We start from the raw sequence: 17,998 nt of genomic DNA, 5'->3' as shown, positions 1-17,998 counted from the left end.
CAAGTAACATGAAAGTAACAGTGGTACTGAATATTGCACAGCTTTCTGCAGACTGCAGCACCTAATTACTCCCAGTTTCCTGGATAAATACATCCTTTTTTTTCCCCAAACTGGCTAAATGCATACATTTTTTCAAGATACTGTATTGTTTTATGCTCAGTACTTTAAAATCTGCTGCTTAATTTAAAAAAAAAAAAAAGAAAAAGAAAAATTAACTCCAGACTGTCCCTGCCTGCCTCTCTTTGCCTGCTTCTTCTTCCCATCCAATGTCTATAAAGACTTTTGAGAGTGATGTTCTCAAAAATCATCAAAACTGACACTTTGACATGTCTCTCCCTCTAAAGTAAGTAAGGTGTTACCCTGATAGGATGGAAGGGCTCAAAAAAATGTTGTTCCTTTTTTGTTGCTCGCAGTGGGGCTGAAATGCATGACCATATCGCAAACGACATTTCAGTGACTATGCCAGCTAGCTCTGCTTGACCCCCTATATTCATGGTGGTTAAATGTTTTCTTTCTGTCCTCTCCAACAGTCCCTCCACGTGGCCTCATTTGGGTTCAGAGTTTGTTTTATAATACCTAAAAGGCAGCCTTTTATTGGACAGTCACTCATCGAGCAGATCAGGCTTGGGAGTCAATGAAAGAGACTTCCAGGTCCATATCTGACAAGTATTTCAAGAGCGGTCAGGTGTTCATGTTGCTCTTACGCTCTTTGGGTTGTCCAAATGGAGTGGAAAGTACACTGGTTTTGGAAAGGACTGAGCGCTAATTGTGAATTGAATAATTCTCTCAATGTTTTTGATATATTTGTGTTTTGGATTTCAGGAATGGCTTCTTTAGTTACTAATACACATTTCTTGCAGTTCTGTGCATTTCAGACTGCACTGGAATACGTGATGAAATCTTAACTAATGGCGTAGCTCTAGTCCATGCTTTATAAAATATTTCAGGATGCATTTCCTGTCCATAATCAAAAGCAGAATATAGGATGTAATTTTATTTGCATGGTCAATGACCTCTGAATTTTTTACTCTCCACAGATCCTCTGCAGCTACTAGATGCAGTTGCCAAAGTTGTGACAATAGAGGTTTAGTCTCTGTAATGGAATCTTAAATAGCCCTGACTTTATTAGGGACCAAGTCACTTTAAGCTGCTGAGAGAACAGGAAGGCAGTGATCAGACTGTTTGTATAGTGATATTTCCAATGGAAGAGATGTTCATTGAGTTTGAGTAAGGAGGATTGCGGAACAAGTTTATAAAAATTAAATATGTTATTACAAATATCCCCTAAAATGCGCTGTAGAATTTCTCATGTCAAGTGCTATACACAGCAGCTTAAATTTCAGCTGCTTTTTGAAGCAAGAATATTTAAAGTTTGTTTTCATTCCTACGAAACAAAAATATCTAGTGAAGGAAATTAGCCTTGCAGAAGGACAAAGTCATGGATATAACAAAGACAGGGGAATCATATGAAAAAAAAAACGTATGAGAGAGGTCTGGAGGGAGGAGTTTCCCTGTCTTCTGGGGTTCTGTGTCTGCTGTATCTCAGGAACTTTCATACCTAACTGTGCTTACTGGTGAAGGATGAGTGAATGGGTGGCGTGTCTATGTATGCTGCTTTGGACATGCAGTTTGACCTGGATTTTTGCTCATATGTTTAATCAACAGCATGTAAAGATTCCCCAGACTAAGTTAGGCTTAAGGAATTTGCACTAAAGAAATACTGACCCTTACAAAACAAGCCTGTGGAGCCCCTCTGTCACCCACAGAGCCTCCATAGATGTTCTACAAAGAGCAATAATTACCTTTGATGGAACTGCAGGTTATTAAATGTTGTCGGGGCCACAAGAGTAGTGTCTGGTTGCATAAGAAGTGGCACAGTCTCTGGACAGAGAGAAGCACAGACTTTCATCAGCTCATCTATTCTTTTATGTTTTTCAATATGACATCAAGAAGTTGTCGCAAAGATGCTGTGCTGACAGGGACAAATTGAATCCTTTTTAAAGACTGGCTGCAAAGGGCCTGACACACAGCCTCAGGAGCTCTGGCAAGCTTCGAAGAATTTTATGTGGCCTTCAGCCTGATATCCATTAAGTGGAAACTCTATTTGAAGGAGCTTATGTTGTGCAATGAACTCAGTTGGCCTTTCTCGCTTAAGTACCAGAGTAGAATGTTTGCTGTGGCTTTGTAGAATCTGTGAGATAAGTATAAACTGATGTCTGAGTAAAGCTAGAAGGCATGTTTACTCCGTTTAGCTATGAACACACATACAAGGGCAAACCTTCTTGAAAAAATAATTTGAGTCAAATTTTAATAGAGGCAAAGCTTTTATTTTCAAAATCTGTTGCCTTTGTTCAGCTGAACTACTACTGTAAATGTTTTCACTCCTAAAATATTTCCTTTCGTGTTTTTAAAAGGTGTTGAAGGAATTGCGTAACCTTCCCTGAACTTACCTTTTACTTCTTTAAACCAATGAAAACTGTTTTCACAGCATGTATAACTTACTACATATATACAGAAAAAATCCAATGGAAGTTCTGCATTCAGTGAGCTGTCTTTTTGTAATCATGTTCTCTTTGGATGACTTTATCACAGAGCCAGGCCCCAGTATTTGCAACAGTGCCTTACTGACGTCTCTTCTGTTTCTCTGCTCCTCCAGTAGCCCTCAATGAGAGATCCTGGGTAGCCATGAAGACAAACTAGGTCTACACTTTGTAGACAAAGTAGGTTAAGGTTGTAAAGACTGGATTTCTTTACCCAATGTGGTGATTGGCTTGTGGTTAAGATGGAAGACAAGAGCTGGGGCTATTTAAAGACAGAATGTGTGAGAGAGGAGGGATTGCACAAACATGTTTTCCCTTCCTTGTTACAGCAGATGTATTTTTCTGATATGAAGGTGGCAGATATTGGGGAAAGAGATATTTATATGTATTGGGGTGGTGGAGGTCTATCTTGGACATTAGCAGGTACTTATACCCCATACCTTCAATGTAAACTTCCTAGCTTTCCCAGAATGATAAGGGTTTAGATTTTTACATAAAACTTCTCCATATTACATATAAAGAAAGGTCCGATGAGTCTTTCTAAGGGCTTAAAGGACCCTGTGGGTGAGCTTGGCCTACTTTGGCAATACTGTTCGCGACGTGAGCAGAACTCTGAAGTAGGCTTTGTGGAAGAGAATTATTTTCTTTATATTGTGATTAGTTTATACTTCACCAGGGAAAGTGAGAGATCTGCTTATTTTTGACTAGAGCTTTATCCAGCAAAATTTATTTATTTACAAGCTGTACTCTTACACAGCTGGTATAGTAAGGTAAAACCCATGACAAAGCAAGCGCAGGAAGGACATCAATGGAGCAAAGTTCTCTGATTCTTCCCTGTGACAACAGGTAGAGCCTGGCCAGCAGCTGCTCAGAAGCTGCTCTGATGTTTACACCAGGTATTGCATGAAATTAGTACAGGAAGAATGAAATCGTGCATACCCAACTGCAGAGTTGAGTAGGGCACGTGCTTATTTCTCTGTATGTGCACTGTTTATACTGTTCAGGAAATGGACGTCACTTTCCTCAATCCAGCTCTACGAGGCTTAGGTGAGAAGTTAACAGGTATTTTTATGTTTTCTTATAAAGTTTTTCCAGATTTTAGTTGAGGTAGTCTCAGTCTATTAATTGTTGATTTTGTCAAAATAGTAAGTTGAAATAATAATTTGCTTCCCTCCGATGGCTTTAAATTTATAAACTTGATTTTTAGAACCTTGTTGAATAAACATTTGCAAAAAAAGTAACTTCTTCCTTTTGTTTTTTTTTCTGTTTTGTTTGTTTTTCCCTACCCTGGCAGTGTTTCAGAGCGCTTTGCTGCAAGGGACCGCCACCACCACGACCTGAATATGACTTGGTTTGCATAGGCCTCACTGGTTCTGGCAAGACAAGTCTTCTGTCACAGCTTTGCAGTGAAAGCCCGGAGAATATAGTGTCTACCACAGGTAGGATGTTGCCTTTATTCCATGGTGTACTGTAACGTTGCCCAAAGGTAACTTCTGAAACATATAGCAAAGGGTGGTAGAGAACTTCAGCTTAGTTATCTTGCTTTGGAAAGTGCCTAATGGATTGCTTTGAAGCTACCACTACTTACTCTTCCAGTGTTTGGTCATACATTGGGGAATATCCATGAATACATACAATTTTGAATGTGTTGAAAGTCAAAACATAAATTGTGGTGTAATGAAGTAAAACCATTGGAAACATACAGTAGTAGGGTAGTGTAGACACACATTAAAAGGTTTCTTTATTGTCTTTTTACTTTTGGTTTTTGAGCAGTCTTGTTTTATGGACAGAAAAGAGGAGAATGTGCTATAAATTAGAATGGGACAGTAATGCTCTGAAACTTAAGTTGGTGTATATTTCTTCTCATACTTGGCCAGTACTGCGTTGTGGTATATGCTAGCAACCAAAAGAATAAATGTAATGTAAATGTTTATTTCTGGTGATAATAATTTCTTTAAGATCAGCAAAGAGGCTTGTTTATGTAGTAAAGGTAGGTTGCGACCAGAGAATCAGTTTACAAAAAGTTTCAGTGGTATTGAGAAGATACATAGAAACAGACACAACAACCACAGCTAAAAGGTATCTTAAGTCAAAAAAATTTGAATATACATGCTGATACAGGTGAACCAGAATGCCTAATACTGAAAAGGGTATTTTAATTAAAAAGAAAAAAACAAAACAAACAACAAACCTCCCAAAACAAAAAAAATAAAACAGCACCAGAAAAAACAGAAACAAACATGTGGATTAAGAAAAAGGAATACCTGGCTACAAAGTTCAGAAAGAGGACAGATTAGGTCGTAGAGATGGAAGAAATCTGGTTCTGTGGCCACAGTGATTTACTAAGGTTGATTTGCTGAGGGAACAGATAGTGAGTGTTCTGTGAGTAATTTGTGTTTATAGTTACATGGCTTTATATTGTAGCTGTGGTTCATGGGCTTGAATTTTATGATTGTCCCTTAGCAACCCTAAGTGGTTTTCACTGAATCTTTGTTTAAATTACAAGAACATAAGATTATTTAATACAACTGTAAGTAAACAACTTAAACCAGGTACAAGAAAATATTGGTTTTTTTCTGTGATGAATAATTAACCCATTGCCTTCACATTGGTGTTATTGCGAATGTTAAAGAGATCTGACACCTCATTGTGTGGAGAAGGTGTCAATGCCTTACTCAAAAAGTTAGAAGGAAATTGTAGAATAATTCAGCCTTCCCCCCCCCCCCCCCCCCGAGCTTTATCTTTAGAGTTACCTGGAATTACTGCAAATTGTACTTTAACAATTTAGACCCTGAAAGAAATAGTAACAGCAATATAAATAACAGTATAGATCTAGCAAAGGAAATAATGAAAACATGATTAATTTTAAAATTAAATTTCTTACATGCTTCTAGATAGGTGCAACAAAATACCATTATTTAGTTAGGCAACTTGAGGAATGGAGAAACTGGGCAGCATCCTAACCAAAATGATGCATATCTAGGCTATTCAGCTTATAATAAATCTACCCATATGTACCATATCTCTGCTGTATGAGAAAATGTTGTTGAGAATCTAAGAATAAAATGTGACAAATTCTCCACTCAGTTTTCAAACTATAACCTGTGTTTTTACTTTTCTTATCAACACCACTCAGGTCCATTCCAGATTTTTCTCCTTTCTAGGAAGAGTTTAGGATTTATTTATTTTAAGACAACAACAAAAATATTTCATAATTCTACCCTTCAGATTTTCTTGCACTTTCCTCTGCTGCATCTAGCACTGACCATGGTTGGAGTACTGCAATGTCATACTGGTCTGATCTGGGAGAAAAAATATCTTGTTTCTGTTAAACAATAGCTAATTAACTCAGAGTAAAACACATTTTTTTCAAAACTTATTTACTCAATTCACAGGTATGTAATCATGTTGAAACTACTTGTCTAGATGGAAATAAATTTACTGTCTATCTGGATGTTTTATGCTGAAAAAGCAGACATAATTTTTTTCCTATATAAAGTATTACATACACTTGTATGTATGTATGCACTAAAAATTGATGGATTGCTGGGAGCCTTTCACATTCTCTTTCTCTTGGCTGTCTGAATTTTCAGTTAAGGGAAAACACACTTTTAAAAAAGTTTTTTAGTTTTAAGCATGTAACAGGCTAATAGAGGATTCATAAATGCTTCTAGTGTGCTTGTAACCATTCTAATACATACAACATAAGTGTGTAAAAGGATCTTTCTGTTAATAACATTTATATACAGGATTAATACTCTAGGTGTAACCAAAACCTGTAAAGTTTAAATGGAAGAAAAGTGATTTGAATTGCATGTTGTCTTCCCCATCACCTAAAAATTGCAGAAGGATCGCTTCATATTATTAGTAGGCTGAAAACTGCATTAAAAGATGGCTTTATAAAGGTATATTCAGTACTAACTCCTTACCAAATGGTAGATAGCCTGGATGGAAGTTTTGTGCTGAATTTTATGTGTGCCAGCTATTTAATAGTATCACTGCAAATTTCATTGTTCATACTGATTTATTCTGCCTCTCGCCCCGTCCCACCCCCCAATTGATATTTTTAAATGTCATATTGAAACAGAATTTCATATGCAATATCCTGGTTCTTGATGAAAAAGTAGTCTTTTCTGAATGTATGTAATTGATTTCAAATGGCATCTTTAACCTACTAATACTCTGTATTTCTGTTCTTAGGTTTTAGTATAAAAGCTGTGCCATTCCAGAATGCCATCTTGAACATAAAAGAACTTGGAGGTATAGCATTTATTTATTTGATTATAAAAACATGCAGTGTCTTGATCTCATCATACCAAACTGTTAGTTTTTTAAAATTTAAAAATGATAAATCACTGTGGCTGGAATTTAAAACCTGTGTTTCACCACAGCAGATAAAGTTGAGAAAAATTGTACAGGTGCTGACTACAAAGAACAAAAAGTAAAAAGCAGGAAGAGCGGAAGGTGTGTAAGTGTGGTGTATCTCCATAATGTAATTTCTTGGATTGCAGTGGTTAAGTTACGCAGAAATACGCACTGGACTGTAGCTGTACTACGGCCCACATGGCAGCTCAAGGAGGTGCATTCCCTGTGTTTATTGTACGTATAAGCTTTTACTTAGAAGCACTGACTCACGTAACTGAACATTTGGCAAAACCAATATACTTGCTGCACCACCGAAAGTGTTGCAAAGGCAGCCAACTTCCAATGAGTTACATTCTTTGAGATTTAATTTCTTGTAGGATTTATTGGGTTTTGATGGGATAGTTGTTACGTAGTTGTGGTTTTTTTAATTGTCTGTATACAGATAAGCTATTTGGCTGCCCAGTTCTGACCCTGAGTCTTAAGTGATCAAGAGGTAGCTCTGTTAAAAGGAGGAAAACACTCTCCTAATGAGAGTTCTTGTGGAGTCTAATTTCATACATGGTTCTTCTAATTAAAAAACAACATAGATCTTCTTTATATTCTAGAATTTCTGTAGGTCTTCTTTATTATCTATGTAAATATAGTAGAAGGAATCTTGATCTTCATTAGATTTTCAGCAAGGTTGAAACCTCTCTTAAATGCTCTGAGGTAGAAGTTACCTTGGTTCTTGAAGGAAGTTTCATGAGATCAAATCAAGTTTCATGATGGCTGTCTTATCTGAAACTTTCAAGAAGGTGTTAAAATAAGCACGTATTAAAAAGATAGCATTTCCTCTTTACTACCATTGCTCCATGGATTTAAACATACATGTTTTTGTTTGAGCCTGTATCCTGTAAAAGGAGCAGAAGTTTTCTTTGATAAAGGGACCACTCCACAGGGATAGTGTTGCTTCTGCTTGAATGTGTTATCTGCATAATGTGTGTTTAGGTCATTTTTTAAATTTTTTTTTAAATAGGGTGAATCATTTGCAGCCCAGTTTATACATCTGGCTGCCTAGTCTCTATGAAATATATAATTTGTAGAGGTAAATGCAGTTTTTGCATCAAGAATTGAGTCTGAGTATTCTATAGCAGATCCTGGTTAAAGTCTCTTCCTTAACCTTTTCTGATCATACAACTTATATTTTATGCAGGTATGTGTGTTATGAGAAACCTTATCTCAATGGAGTGCTTTGTCTCATGACAAGATGTCCTGAAGTAATCCAGAATATTTGATTTGGTTTTTTCATCAATTTATCTCCTCCCAAAGACAGAATGATTGTCAGAATTTTTTTTACTCCACCTTTTCATTTCTTTTCCCTTTAACTATGGGTGTTTACATGTCTGTACTTAGAAATGGTGTCATCTGTTTTTCCTATGAGACACTGGAGAAGAATGCTAATTCTGATAGCTTTTCGTTGCCTAGGTGAGAGACCTGAGGCAAGCTTCCAAAAATTTGTTTTTCTTCCAAAAGCTGGTGGTCATCATTTAGTCTTCTAGTTGAGAGATGTTGTTCCTATTTGATGAAGGTAAAGCCTGAGCTTTCTGGAGTATGGATGGTTTCTCTCTTGCTGCTGTATGAAAGTAAAGAAAAGCAGCTTACATACTTAATGACTGCTAAATTTTATTCTGGAATTTCTGCTTCTGATGTTGAAGCCTACGTTTTTGTTCTTATTCCTGGTTTTTGCCTTCAGTTGTTATGGTCTTGTTATCTTAAGTTCTCTTTACTGTATTATGGAGGTCTTGTCCAGATGTTCAATCCTGGAAACTTGGAGGAAGGTAGAAAGGCACATGTTTTTAACAACTACTGTCTGATGTTGCATGTTATTCAAAGGGTGAAGTTCCATATAGTTCTCATTTTTGGTACTCTGTTTTAAAATGGTCTTTTAGGTTTAGGTAACTGAAAGCTTCATATGTCTCTGTACAGCAATGTATTATCAGCTGATATTTAAAAAGCTTACAGCAGAAGTCATACTGTTTAAGGCTCTTATATTCAGCAGCCAAGCAGTTAAGTGAAACAGATGCTGACTGCATAGTATACTTTTTGTTTGGTTGAAGCAATATTCTTTCTCAAGGTCAAAGATGGTGCTAGTTTTTACTGTACTGGTTGCCTTCTGGAGCTGCTAATGAAGCCAAGTTTTACTACTTCATTTCTGTGGGGATTGTAATTTTTCAGGCAAAGTGCTTAGAAAACAGTCTCTCTTCTTTTGTCTCTTCCTGGTCTGGTTATCTCTTCATCAGCCTTTAGGATTAGGGACATGGAGCAAAGTTTGCTGTGCAATTTTTCTTTTGAAGTACATGATACTAGAATTATTTAAAAAAAAAAATAAAATAAATCCTGTTTCTGATTTTTTTTAATTGTGTTTGTTTCCTAAGCCAGGCTGCCTTCATACCAGAAAATAAGTTTTTTCTCCAATTTCATAAATGTTAAATGTTTTGTTTAAAAATATTGAATTTGATCCCAAATAAGTAAGACTATATATATATAGCTTTCAAGTCAAATGTAGGCCTGCTTGAATGACTTGAAAAGGAGGTCTTGTTGTATTTACTGACCAAGTTGAACTGTCTGTTCTCTTAAGTTTCTATTTTGCTATACCAATAAGCCCTTCCTGCTCTGTGAAAAATTAAAAAACCTACCCTTTCCTTTCAAAAAATCTAGTCCATAAAATAAGGCTGCTGTTTCACATGGGCACCGGTGATACAGCCAGGAGCAGTCTGAGGAGTATCACGAAGGATTACAGAGCCCTGGGAGTGGTGGTAAAGGACTCTGGAGCACAGGTAGTTTTTTCATCAATCCACCCGGTCAAAGGCAAGGGGTTTGAAAGGGCCAGTCAGATCTGGTGAATCAACAAACGGTTGCAGAACTGGTGCCACAGCCAGAGGTTCAGCTACTTAGACCATGGAAATTGCTTTGAGAAACCTGGTCCACTGGGGGCTGATGGGGTCCCTCTGTCAGAGAAGGGGAAGAGCATCTTTGGTCATAGGCTTGCCAAGCTGGTGAAGAGGGCTTCAAACTAAAGTTGCCGGGAGAGGGGAACCTCAATCCATCCCACTCCTACCAGTTTGATTCCAGTGCCGGCAATAGATGCCCAGAGCCTGGAGAGGGTTCACAGGTCAGCAGGAGAGCACCTGAAGAGCAGCAGATAGGAATTCCAGCCAGAAAGTCAGCTTCATCGGGGGCCCAACTTAAACACCTCTATGTAAATGCATGTAGAATGGGAAATAAACAAGAGGAGTTAGAGACGTGTGCACGCCTGCAGGGCTACGATCTTATTGGTAGGACAGAGACATAGTGGGATGGCTCCTATGATTGGAGTGTTGGAATGGAAGGATACAGATGCTTTAGGAAGAACAGGCAGGGGAGACGTGGAGCGGGTGTCCTCTACATCAATGACCAGCTGGAGTGCATGGAGCTCCACCTGGGGATGGGTGAGGATCTGACCGAGAGCTTTGGGTCAGGATTAAAGGGAGGGCAGGGACAGGTGACATTATAGTGTGAGTCTGCTACAGGCCACCCGACCAGGAAGACTGAGTGGGTGAGGCCCTCTGTAGACAGGTAGGAGCAGCGTCATGTTCACAAGCCCTGGCCCTCATGAAGGACTTCAACCACCGCGATATCTGTTGAAGGGACAACACAGCAGGGCATAAGCAACCCAGGAGGTTCCTGGAATGCACTGATAACAACTTCCTTCTCCACGTCATAGAGGAGCCAATGAGGAGAGGTGCTATGCTGGACCTTGTTCTCACCAACAAGGAGGGGCTGGTGGGGAATGTCAAGCTCAAGGGCGGCCTTGGCTGCAGTGACCATGAAATGGTGGAGTTCAAGATCCTTAGGGCAGCGAGGAGGGCACACAGCAAGCTTGCTACCCTGGACTCGAGGAGAGCACACTTTGGCCTCTTCAGGGATTTGCTTGGTAGAGTACCATGGGATAAAGTCCTGGAGGGAAGTGGGCCCAAGAAAGCTGGTTAATATTCAAGGGTCACCTCCTCCAAGCTCAACAAAGAGGAAGTCAGGCAAAAATGCCAGGAGGCCTGCATGGGTGAACAAGGAGCTCCTTGGCAAACTCAAACACAAAAAGGAAGCCTACAGAGGGTGGAAGGAAGGGCAGGTAGCCTGGGAAGAATACAGAGAAATTGTCTGAGCAGCCAGGCATCAGGTTAGGAAAGCTGAAGCTCTGATAGAATTAAATCTAGCAAGGGATGTCAAGGTCAACAAGAAAAGCTTCTATAGATACATTGGTGATAAAAAGAAGGCTAGGGAAAATGTGGGCCCTTTCTGGAAAGAAATGAGAGACCTTGTTACCTGGGACATGGAGAAGGCTGAGGTACTCAATGACTTTTGCCTCAGTCTTCACCAGCAAGTGCTCCAGCCACACTGCCCAAGTCACAGAAGGCGAAGGCAGGGACTGGGAGAATGAAGAACTGCCCAGCATAGGAGATCAGGTTCGAGACCATCTAGGGAACCTGAAGGTGCACAGGTCCATGGGACCTGATGACATGCATTCACAGGTCCAGAGGGAACTGGCGGATGAAGTGGCTAAGCCACTGTTGCAGAAACACTAGACTGACAGCAATATATTTTAAAAGTAAATTTTCTTTAATGGTATCAAAATGTAATGGTCAAATTGAACAGGAATGTTACATTGTATTGAGATATAACAGCCAGACTGGATGGGAGTATGAGGTTGTAAGCACTGCGACAAACACAACTTATTTGCAGGTTCAGGATGTCAGTTGGGAGCTCTAACTACACGAACAATAACGAAATCTGAGCTTAGAATGATGACTCAAAATGCACATATGTCTCACCAGAAAGGCGAGGCACTCAGTCCTGGGGAGTTTCCTTAGATGGTGTCCCATTCTAAGGGGAGAGTCTCTGACTGCAGATGCAGTCAGACTGCAGATGGAAACGTCCCTCGACCGAGGTGTTTCATTGGCTGAGGGCCTTGTCTGTTGACTGAAGGGCCTTGCCTTTCCTATCCCTTGACTGAGGTGTGTACATGATGGTTGTCACTGGTAGAGGTGTGTACATGACCACAGTCACCATGAGAGCTGGGCAGCTCGACCCCCAAACTGTGGCTTCTTGTTTTAACTCTTTCTTTTCAGTGGTCAAGAAGTTTTGGTCTTTATCGGGGCAGATGCACCTGCTGCAGCCACTATACATCATATTTAAGAAGTCGTGACAATCTGGGGAAGTTCCCACTGACTGGAAAAGGGAAAATATAACCCGCATTTTCACAAAGGCAAAAAAGGAAGACCCGTGGAACTACAGGCCAGTCATTCTCACCTCTGTGCCTGGCAAGGTCATGGAGCAGATCCTCCTAGAAACTATGCTAGGGCACATGGAAAATAAGGAGGTGATTGGTGACAGCCAAGATACCTTCACTGAGGGCAAATTGTGCCTGACAAATTTGGTGGCCTTCTGTGACAGGCCTTCTACCTACAGCCTTGGTGGATAAGGGAGGAACAACTGACATCATCTATGTGGACTTGTGTAAAGCATTTGGCAATGTCCCACATGACATCCTTGTCTCTAAATTGGAGAGACATGGATTTGATGGATGGACCAGTTGGTGGATAAGGCATTGACTGGATGGTTGCATTCAAAGAGTTGTGGTCAACAGCTCTATGTCTGAGTAGAGACCAGTGATGAGTGGCATTCCTCAGGGATCAGTGTTGCAGCCAGCACTGTTTAACATCTTTCTTGGTGACATGGACAGTGGGATTGAGTGCACCCTCAGCAAGTTTGCCAATGACACCAAGCTGTGTGGTGTGGTCAACACACTGGAGGGAAGGGGTGCCATCCAGAGGGACCTCGACAGTCTTGAGAGATGGGCCCATGCAAACCTCATGAAGTTCAACAAGGCCAAGTGCAAGGTCCTGCACATGGGTTGGGGCAACCCCAAACACAAATACAGGTTGTACAGTAAAGGGATTGAGAGCAGCCCTGCGGAGAAGGACTTAGGGCTGTCGGTTGATGAGAAGCTCAACATGACCCAACAATGTGCGCTCTGCATTCTGGGCTACATCAGAAGAAGTGTAACCAGCAGGTCAAGGGAGGTGATTCTCCCCCTCTACTCCGCTCTCATGAGACCCCACCTGCTGTACAGCGTTCAGTTCTGGGGCCCCCAACATAAGGAGGATGTGGACCTGTTGGAGTGAGTCCAGAGGAGGGCCACAAAGACGATCAGAGGGCTGAAGCACCTCTCCTATGAAGACAGGCTGAGAGAGTTGGGGTTGTTCAGCCTGGAGAAGAGAGGGCTCCAGGGAGACCTTGTTGTGGCCTTCCAGTACCTAATGGGAGCCTACAAGAAAGCCAGAGAGGGCTTTTTATAAAGGCATGTAGTGATAGGACAAAGGGTAATGGCTTTAAACCAAAAGAGCATAGATTTAGATCAGATGTAAGGAAGAAGTTCTTGACTGTGAGGGTGGTGAGGCAGTGGAACAGGTTGCCCAGAGAAGTTGTGGATGCCTCCTCCCTGGAAGTGTTCAAGGCCAGGCTGGATGGGGCTTTGAGCAACCTGGTCTAGTGGAAGGTGTCCCCGCCCCTCCCCATGGCATTGGGGTTGGAACTAGGTGATCTTTAAGGTCCCTTCCAACCCAAACCATTCTATGATTCTGTGAATGTGTGTGATTTAGATTACTATGAAGATGTGCTATGCCCTTGTCCACATTCTCTCAGTATGTACTTATACCAGGATAACTCAGCTAAGTAGTGGTATAGAAAGAAATTACAGATTTGATGATTTCTTGTTACAGTGCAGCGGTGTCTGGTGGGAACTAAGGATGAAATTGTGTACAATGAACATGGAGGAGAATGGGGAAAGACTGGAAAAATAAGGCAGATGGTAACAGTTGTTCAGAAGGTTCTAAGTGTTTTGCTGAACAAAGTTTTGGGTGCTGAATGCTGAGGTTTATTCTCAAGACAGATACTGAAGGTGCAAAGGAAATAGGAAGGTTTTTCTTTGGTTTTAACAAATTGCAGCCTGGAGACACAGTGCCTGAAACCACCATATATTCAGTGTGTTTATTCAGTCATTTGCTGTTGTAATGCTGTTAAAACAGAATGTGAAGTCATGGTGTCTGTTGTGAGGTAGATACTTGTTCAGGCCTAAATCAAGATGTTGCGTCCATTCTGGAGGTCTGTTACAGGGGTTTTTTTAGAATAATTCTATTTTATAATTTAGTTTGCTATCTTTTAAATGCAGGCTTAGAAACTACTGGTGAGATGCCAAATACTGAGCCTGGTCAAATTTAAAAGAATGATTCTGGGTGTGAACAGCTCTTTTTCTTCTTACCAAGTTTAAAAATCCTAACAACGTGTTATAGGGTTTAGTAACATTCTCTTTTTTATGTACTAAAATTTATTATCATATGTTTGTGTTACATTTTTGCAATCCACCCAAAGGCCTTCTTCACAAGCATAGAGATTCAACATGTTGTATAGTCATCTTTGAAACTTCATTTAAGACAAAATGTGTTAAATGCTTAGCAAGAGCGGAGTGGTTAATATCCGGGATGCTTGAGGCTCCAGTTGGTTGAGCATGCCCAGGAGAAGAGAGATAGCTGTCCTCCCCACTGCTATTCCTTCTTAAGCTTCATGACCAAAGTCATAAATTCACATTCTTAGGCCAGCTGTATTAATTTTCTAGGTGAGAGCTTGAGAACAAATAACTTTAAATACGATTGGTTAAACAAAGCATGCGTATTTTGCCTTACTTTGGAAGTTTTTCCTCCTCCTATGCTCTGTGAAGGTAGAAGGGTGTACTGAACACCCTTCTAGCAATGTAGCCTGGAAGAGCAGCTAAAATTTAATCTAATTAGTCATCAGAAAACTGACCCCACAGGTAAATGCCAGCCTAAGTCATCTTCATAGGGACAAACTAACACAAAGCAATAAAATCTCTGTACTGTATTTGACTAAAAGGCAGCTGACATCTCTACAAAATCTGGTTGTGGAGTATGTGCAATGCCATCTGTGACATAGCTGCATCTAACAGTTCACAGAACATCTTAGCAGATGAAATTTTTAGATGACCCTGATGAGCTGTCCAAGCTGTGAGTCGCACAGAGACATTCAGCTTCCCAAAGCATTAATGTTAGATCTGTTTGCTATCAATCATAATCAGCCTGCTGTTCAAATGGTGCCTAAGCCCAGGCTCTGTCACATAGTTTCCTCATTTCATAGATAAAGGAGATCATTTACACCTGCTTATGGATCTCATTAACATGAGTCCTGAGGAACCTCTGATAAGAAATCAGCATAGCGATCTTTCCACTGTGCTTTGGAAATACTGTTCTTTCTCTACAATTAGATTTTTATGGTGTGAATAGACAACCCACTGCCTATCTTACTCAAAATAAGTAGGAGCCGTGCAAGCAATGCCTATCAAAGCTGTGTACAATATGATATGATAAGGAAACCACAAAATTTCCTAGTGGAAATTTTTTGTGGGGTGGGGCCCTTGTTATTTTTGTTGATGGGATGTTTTGTGGAGAGAAAAGTAGAACCTGTGGTTTGCTAGAAAGTCTCTTGTCTCCTGTTGGACTTGCAGCTCTATTTTCTTCAGGCTGAATTCAAAGGTCAGACTGTAGCAGCCTAGTTTAGCATCAGAAATGATACCTACATTTTATGAACTCCCCCTCAAACAAAAAAAAAGTTTTTATTTTTGATTCTAGACAGAAAAGGCCTTGATCCTTTCAAAGGCTAAAGTGGATTCAAACTTTTGTGAACCAGTCAGCAGAAGGGCTAAACAGAGAGAAATACACAGGTGTGGTAGACTTGCTGCTTTCTTTATATGCCTGCTAATCTTAAGTGCCATAGAGTAAGATGCATTTTGAGCTTTATTTGAGATTACCTGCACTGTTACCAAAGGGGTGACTGCAGCTCAGAGGAGGGTAGGTATGAGCCTTGCTGGGTGCTGGCAGCAGTTATCAGCTTGGGGAGTTGTGCCACTGGTTCTGAGATCCTGGCTGTTACTGAGTCCTCCAGCAGAGGCAGAAGAAGGGCAGAGATGGGGTAATGGGTAGACAGGGAACTGGCAGATGATTTTCTTGTTGCCAGCCTTTCTTTGCTGGCCCTAGAGGACTTACTGTGTGTTTGTGCCTTTAAAAAATTAAAAAAAAAAAAAAAAAAAAAGCAGGGGTGATTCTGAGAATGGCTGTCATACATGAAATCCAGTTTAGCATGGTGTGCCACCTGCTGCAGACTCTCTGAGAAATGTTAGAGCATATTGCAGGGCATGTATTTCCTTATCTTCCTTTTGAAATAATCTGTAAGATTTATTAAAGGAACTTTTAAAATGGCCTGTCTGTTCCTGATGAGAACAGGAGATTTTTGTTTCAAATTGCGGGTTTTATTTTAAGATGGTAGTAAGATACGCACACCTAAGTAGATCAAACTGACTTTCTGCAGGCAAGTGTAAATATGGTGTTTTTTAAAATTTCCAAGTGCTTGCAACCTAAATATTTTTGTAACAGTTTCAAATATCAGAGTAGGTGGAGATTCAGTGTTGGAGACAGCACTCAAGTTAGCTAATAGGGAAAATACTGAAGTCTTGACTTCCAGATTAATCTCACTGGGGAAGCCTGGAAAGCAGACAGGAGATGACAGAGATGGTTTCCATAAACTTCAGTTTGATAAGAAAAACAAGAATAAGCGCAATAAACTTATGTGTATTTCTGATTTTTTATATATTGAATATAAAGGCAGAGATTTATTCCTCAACATTTTGGTTTTTTTTTTCTGTTATGCTGTTTGTTCAGATTGTTGTTGAATTGCTGCAGTGAATATAACTGATCTAACAATCTCAAAATGTTCTCTTTCAGGAAAAAAACTTGCCAATTTCCTGCTGCCATGCTTTGTGTATGATTGCAGGAGTGCACTGCCTGAAGGGCTAGGGAAAGGAGGCTGTGATCACTTGGTGGTAAACCCTAGGAAACAAAAGTCCTGGGACTTTTGAGTCTTGAGGAAGGTTTTTGGTTTAGCATCTGTATTGCTGCTTAACGCTACGCAGTAGCAATACAAAATAGCCATTGAAGGGCGACTGACATTTTACCTGTGGGAAACTTCTGTATTTGGGTGTGGATGTGTCTGTCTGTGGACAAATTGCATGTACATACAAAGTGGGTACCTTAGGATTTATAACTTCATTTGTAATAAAAAGGAGCTAACAGGTTGAAAAATAGCTAGTGTTAAAAAAACAACAACAACAAAATCTAGATGCTGTATTTATTCAAAGGGAGTACTGGGACACCTAAATAGAGAGTATGCTTAAGATAGATAAGGAGCAGCCACATCTCTTAAAAATGTGTTAAGATTTCTAATATTTTAGGCATTTTCCTGATTACATAAGAACACATGTTGGTTTTCCTTGTGAGGAAATGATGGGAAGTGAAGTTATAAACCCTATGTAGATTTAGAAACAGTTATTTCAAAATTCTTTTCATAAAGTTTTCTTGGGGCAAGAGGGTAGGGTGTATTTAAAGATTTTGCAAGAACGGACAAGATTTCTTTTTCCCTTCTCTTCCTTCTTACTGCCCCACTCATGGGCCAATCTTTCATGCAAAAAGATTTTGTGGCATGGTTGACATATTTCTTGGCATCTTTTCACCTTTTTGCTAATTAGAAGTTGCCTGTTTAATACCAGTAGAGGAATTATCTGTGTAATTTTTTAATCAACTATAAAACTTTCAAAATAAGTAGGTGTCTTTATTTCAGGTGAGTGGATGTTATATTTGAAGTGGTAGAAAAACTGGCAGGCTACATTCTTTCATGGCCTAGGTTAACTGGTTTTGGTGGGAAGGAAAAAAGTTCTTCCCTGGATTTGAGACTATAACTTCTCCAGCGCTGTGATGTATTTTGAGGTGAACAAGAGCTTTCATGTGCAGGCTAGACTATCTTGAAGCAAGGGCTGCGTGACATTCATTGTGCTCTCAATGGAGACTTGCTGCAAGTTTGACAAGTAATAAATTTGACACCTTGAAATTCCTTTCAGTGATTTTTTTCTGTAATGCTATGTTCTGTTCTCCTGAAAGTACTGAAAAGGAGGAAAT

General features: G+C 39.9%; 1 protein-coding gene across 2 annotated transcripts in view; it reads left to right on the top strand.

Moving 5' to 3' along the window:
* The window catches only part of ARL15 (ARF like GTPase 15), a 234,887-nt gene that overhangs the window by 76,493 nt on the left and 140,396 nt on the right, over positions 1–17,998 (top strand). For both annotated transcript variants that reach the window (XM_075021768.1, XM_075021769.1), the window contains 2 exons: positions 3,835–3,979; positions 6,741–6,800. In XM_075021768.1, the coding sequence (XP_074877869.1) occupies positions 3,835–3,979; positions 6,741–6,800 (205 nt within the window). The remainder of the gene's footprint in view (positions 1–3,834; positions 3,980–6,740; positions 6,801–17,998) is intronic.

This window comes from Buteo buteo, chromosome Z, assembly GCF_964188355.1.
Source record: "Buteo buteo chromosome Z, bButBut1.hap1.1, whole genome shotgun sequence".
NCBI lineage: Eukaryota > Metazoa > Chordata > Aves > Accipitriformes > Accipitridae > Buteo > Buteo buteo.
Note: the sequence above shows the minus strand (reverse complement) of the source record. Positions and strands in the feature narration are given on the sequence as shown.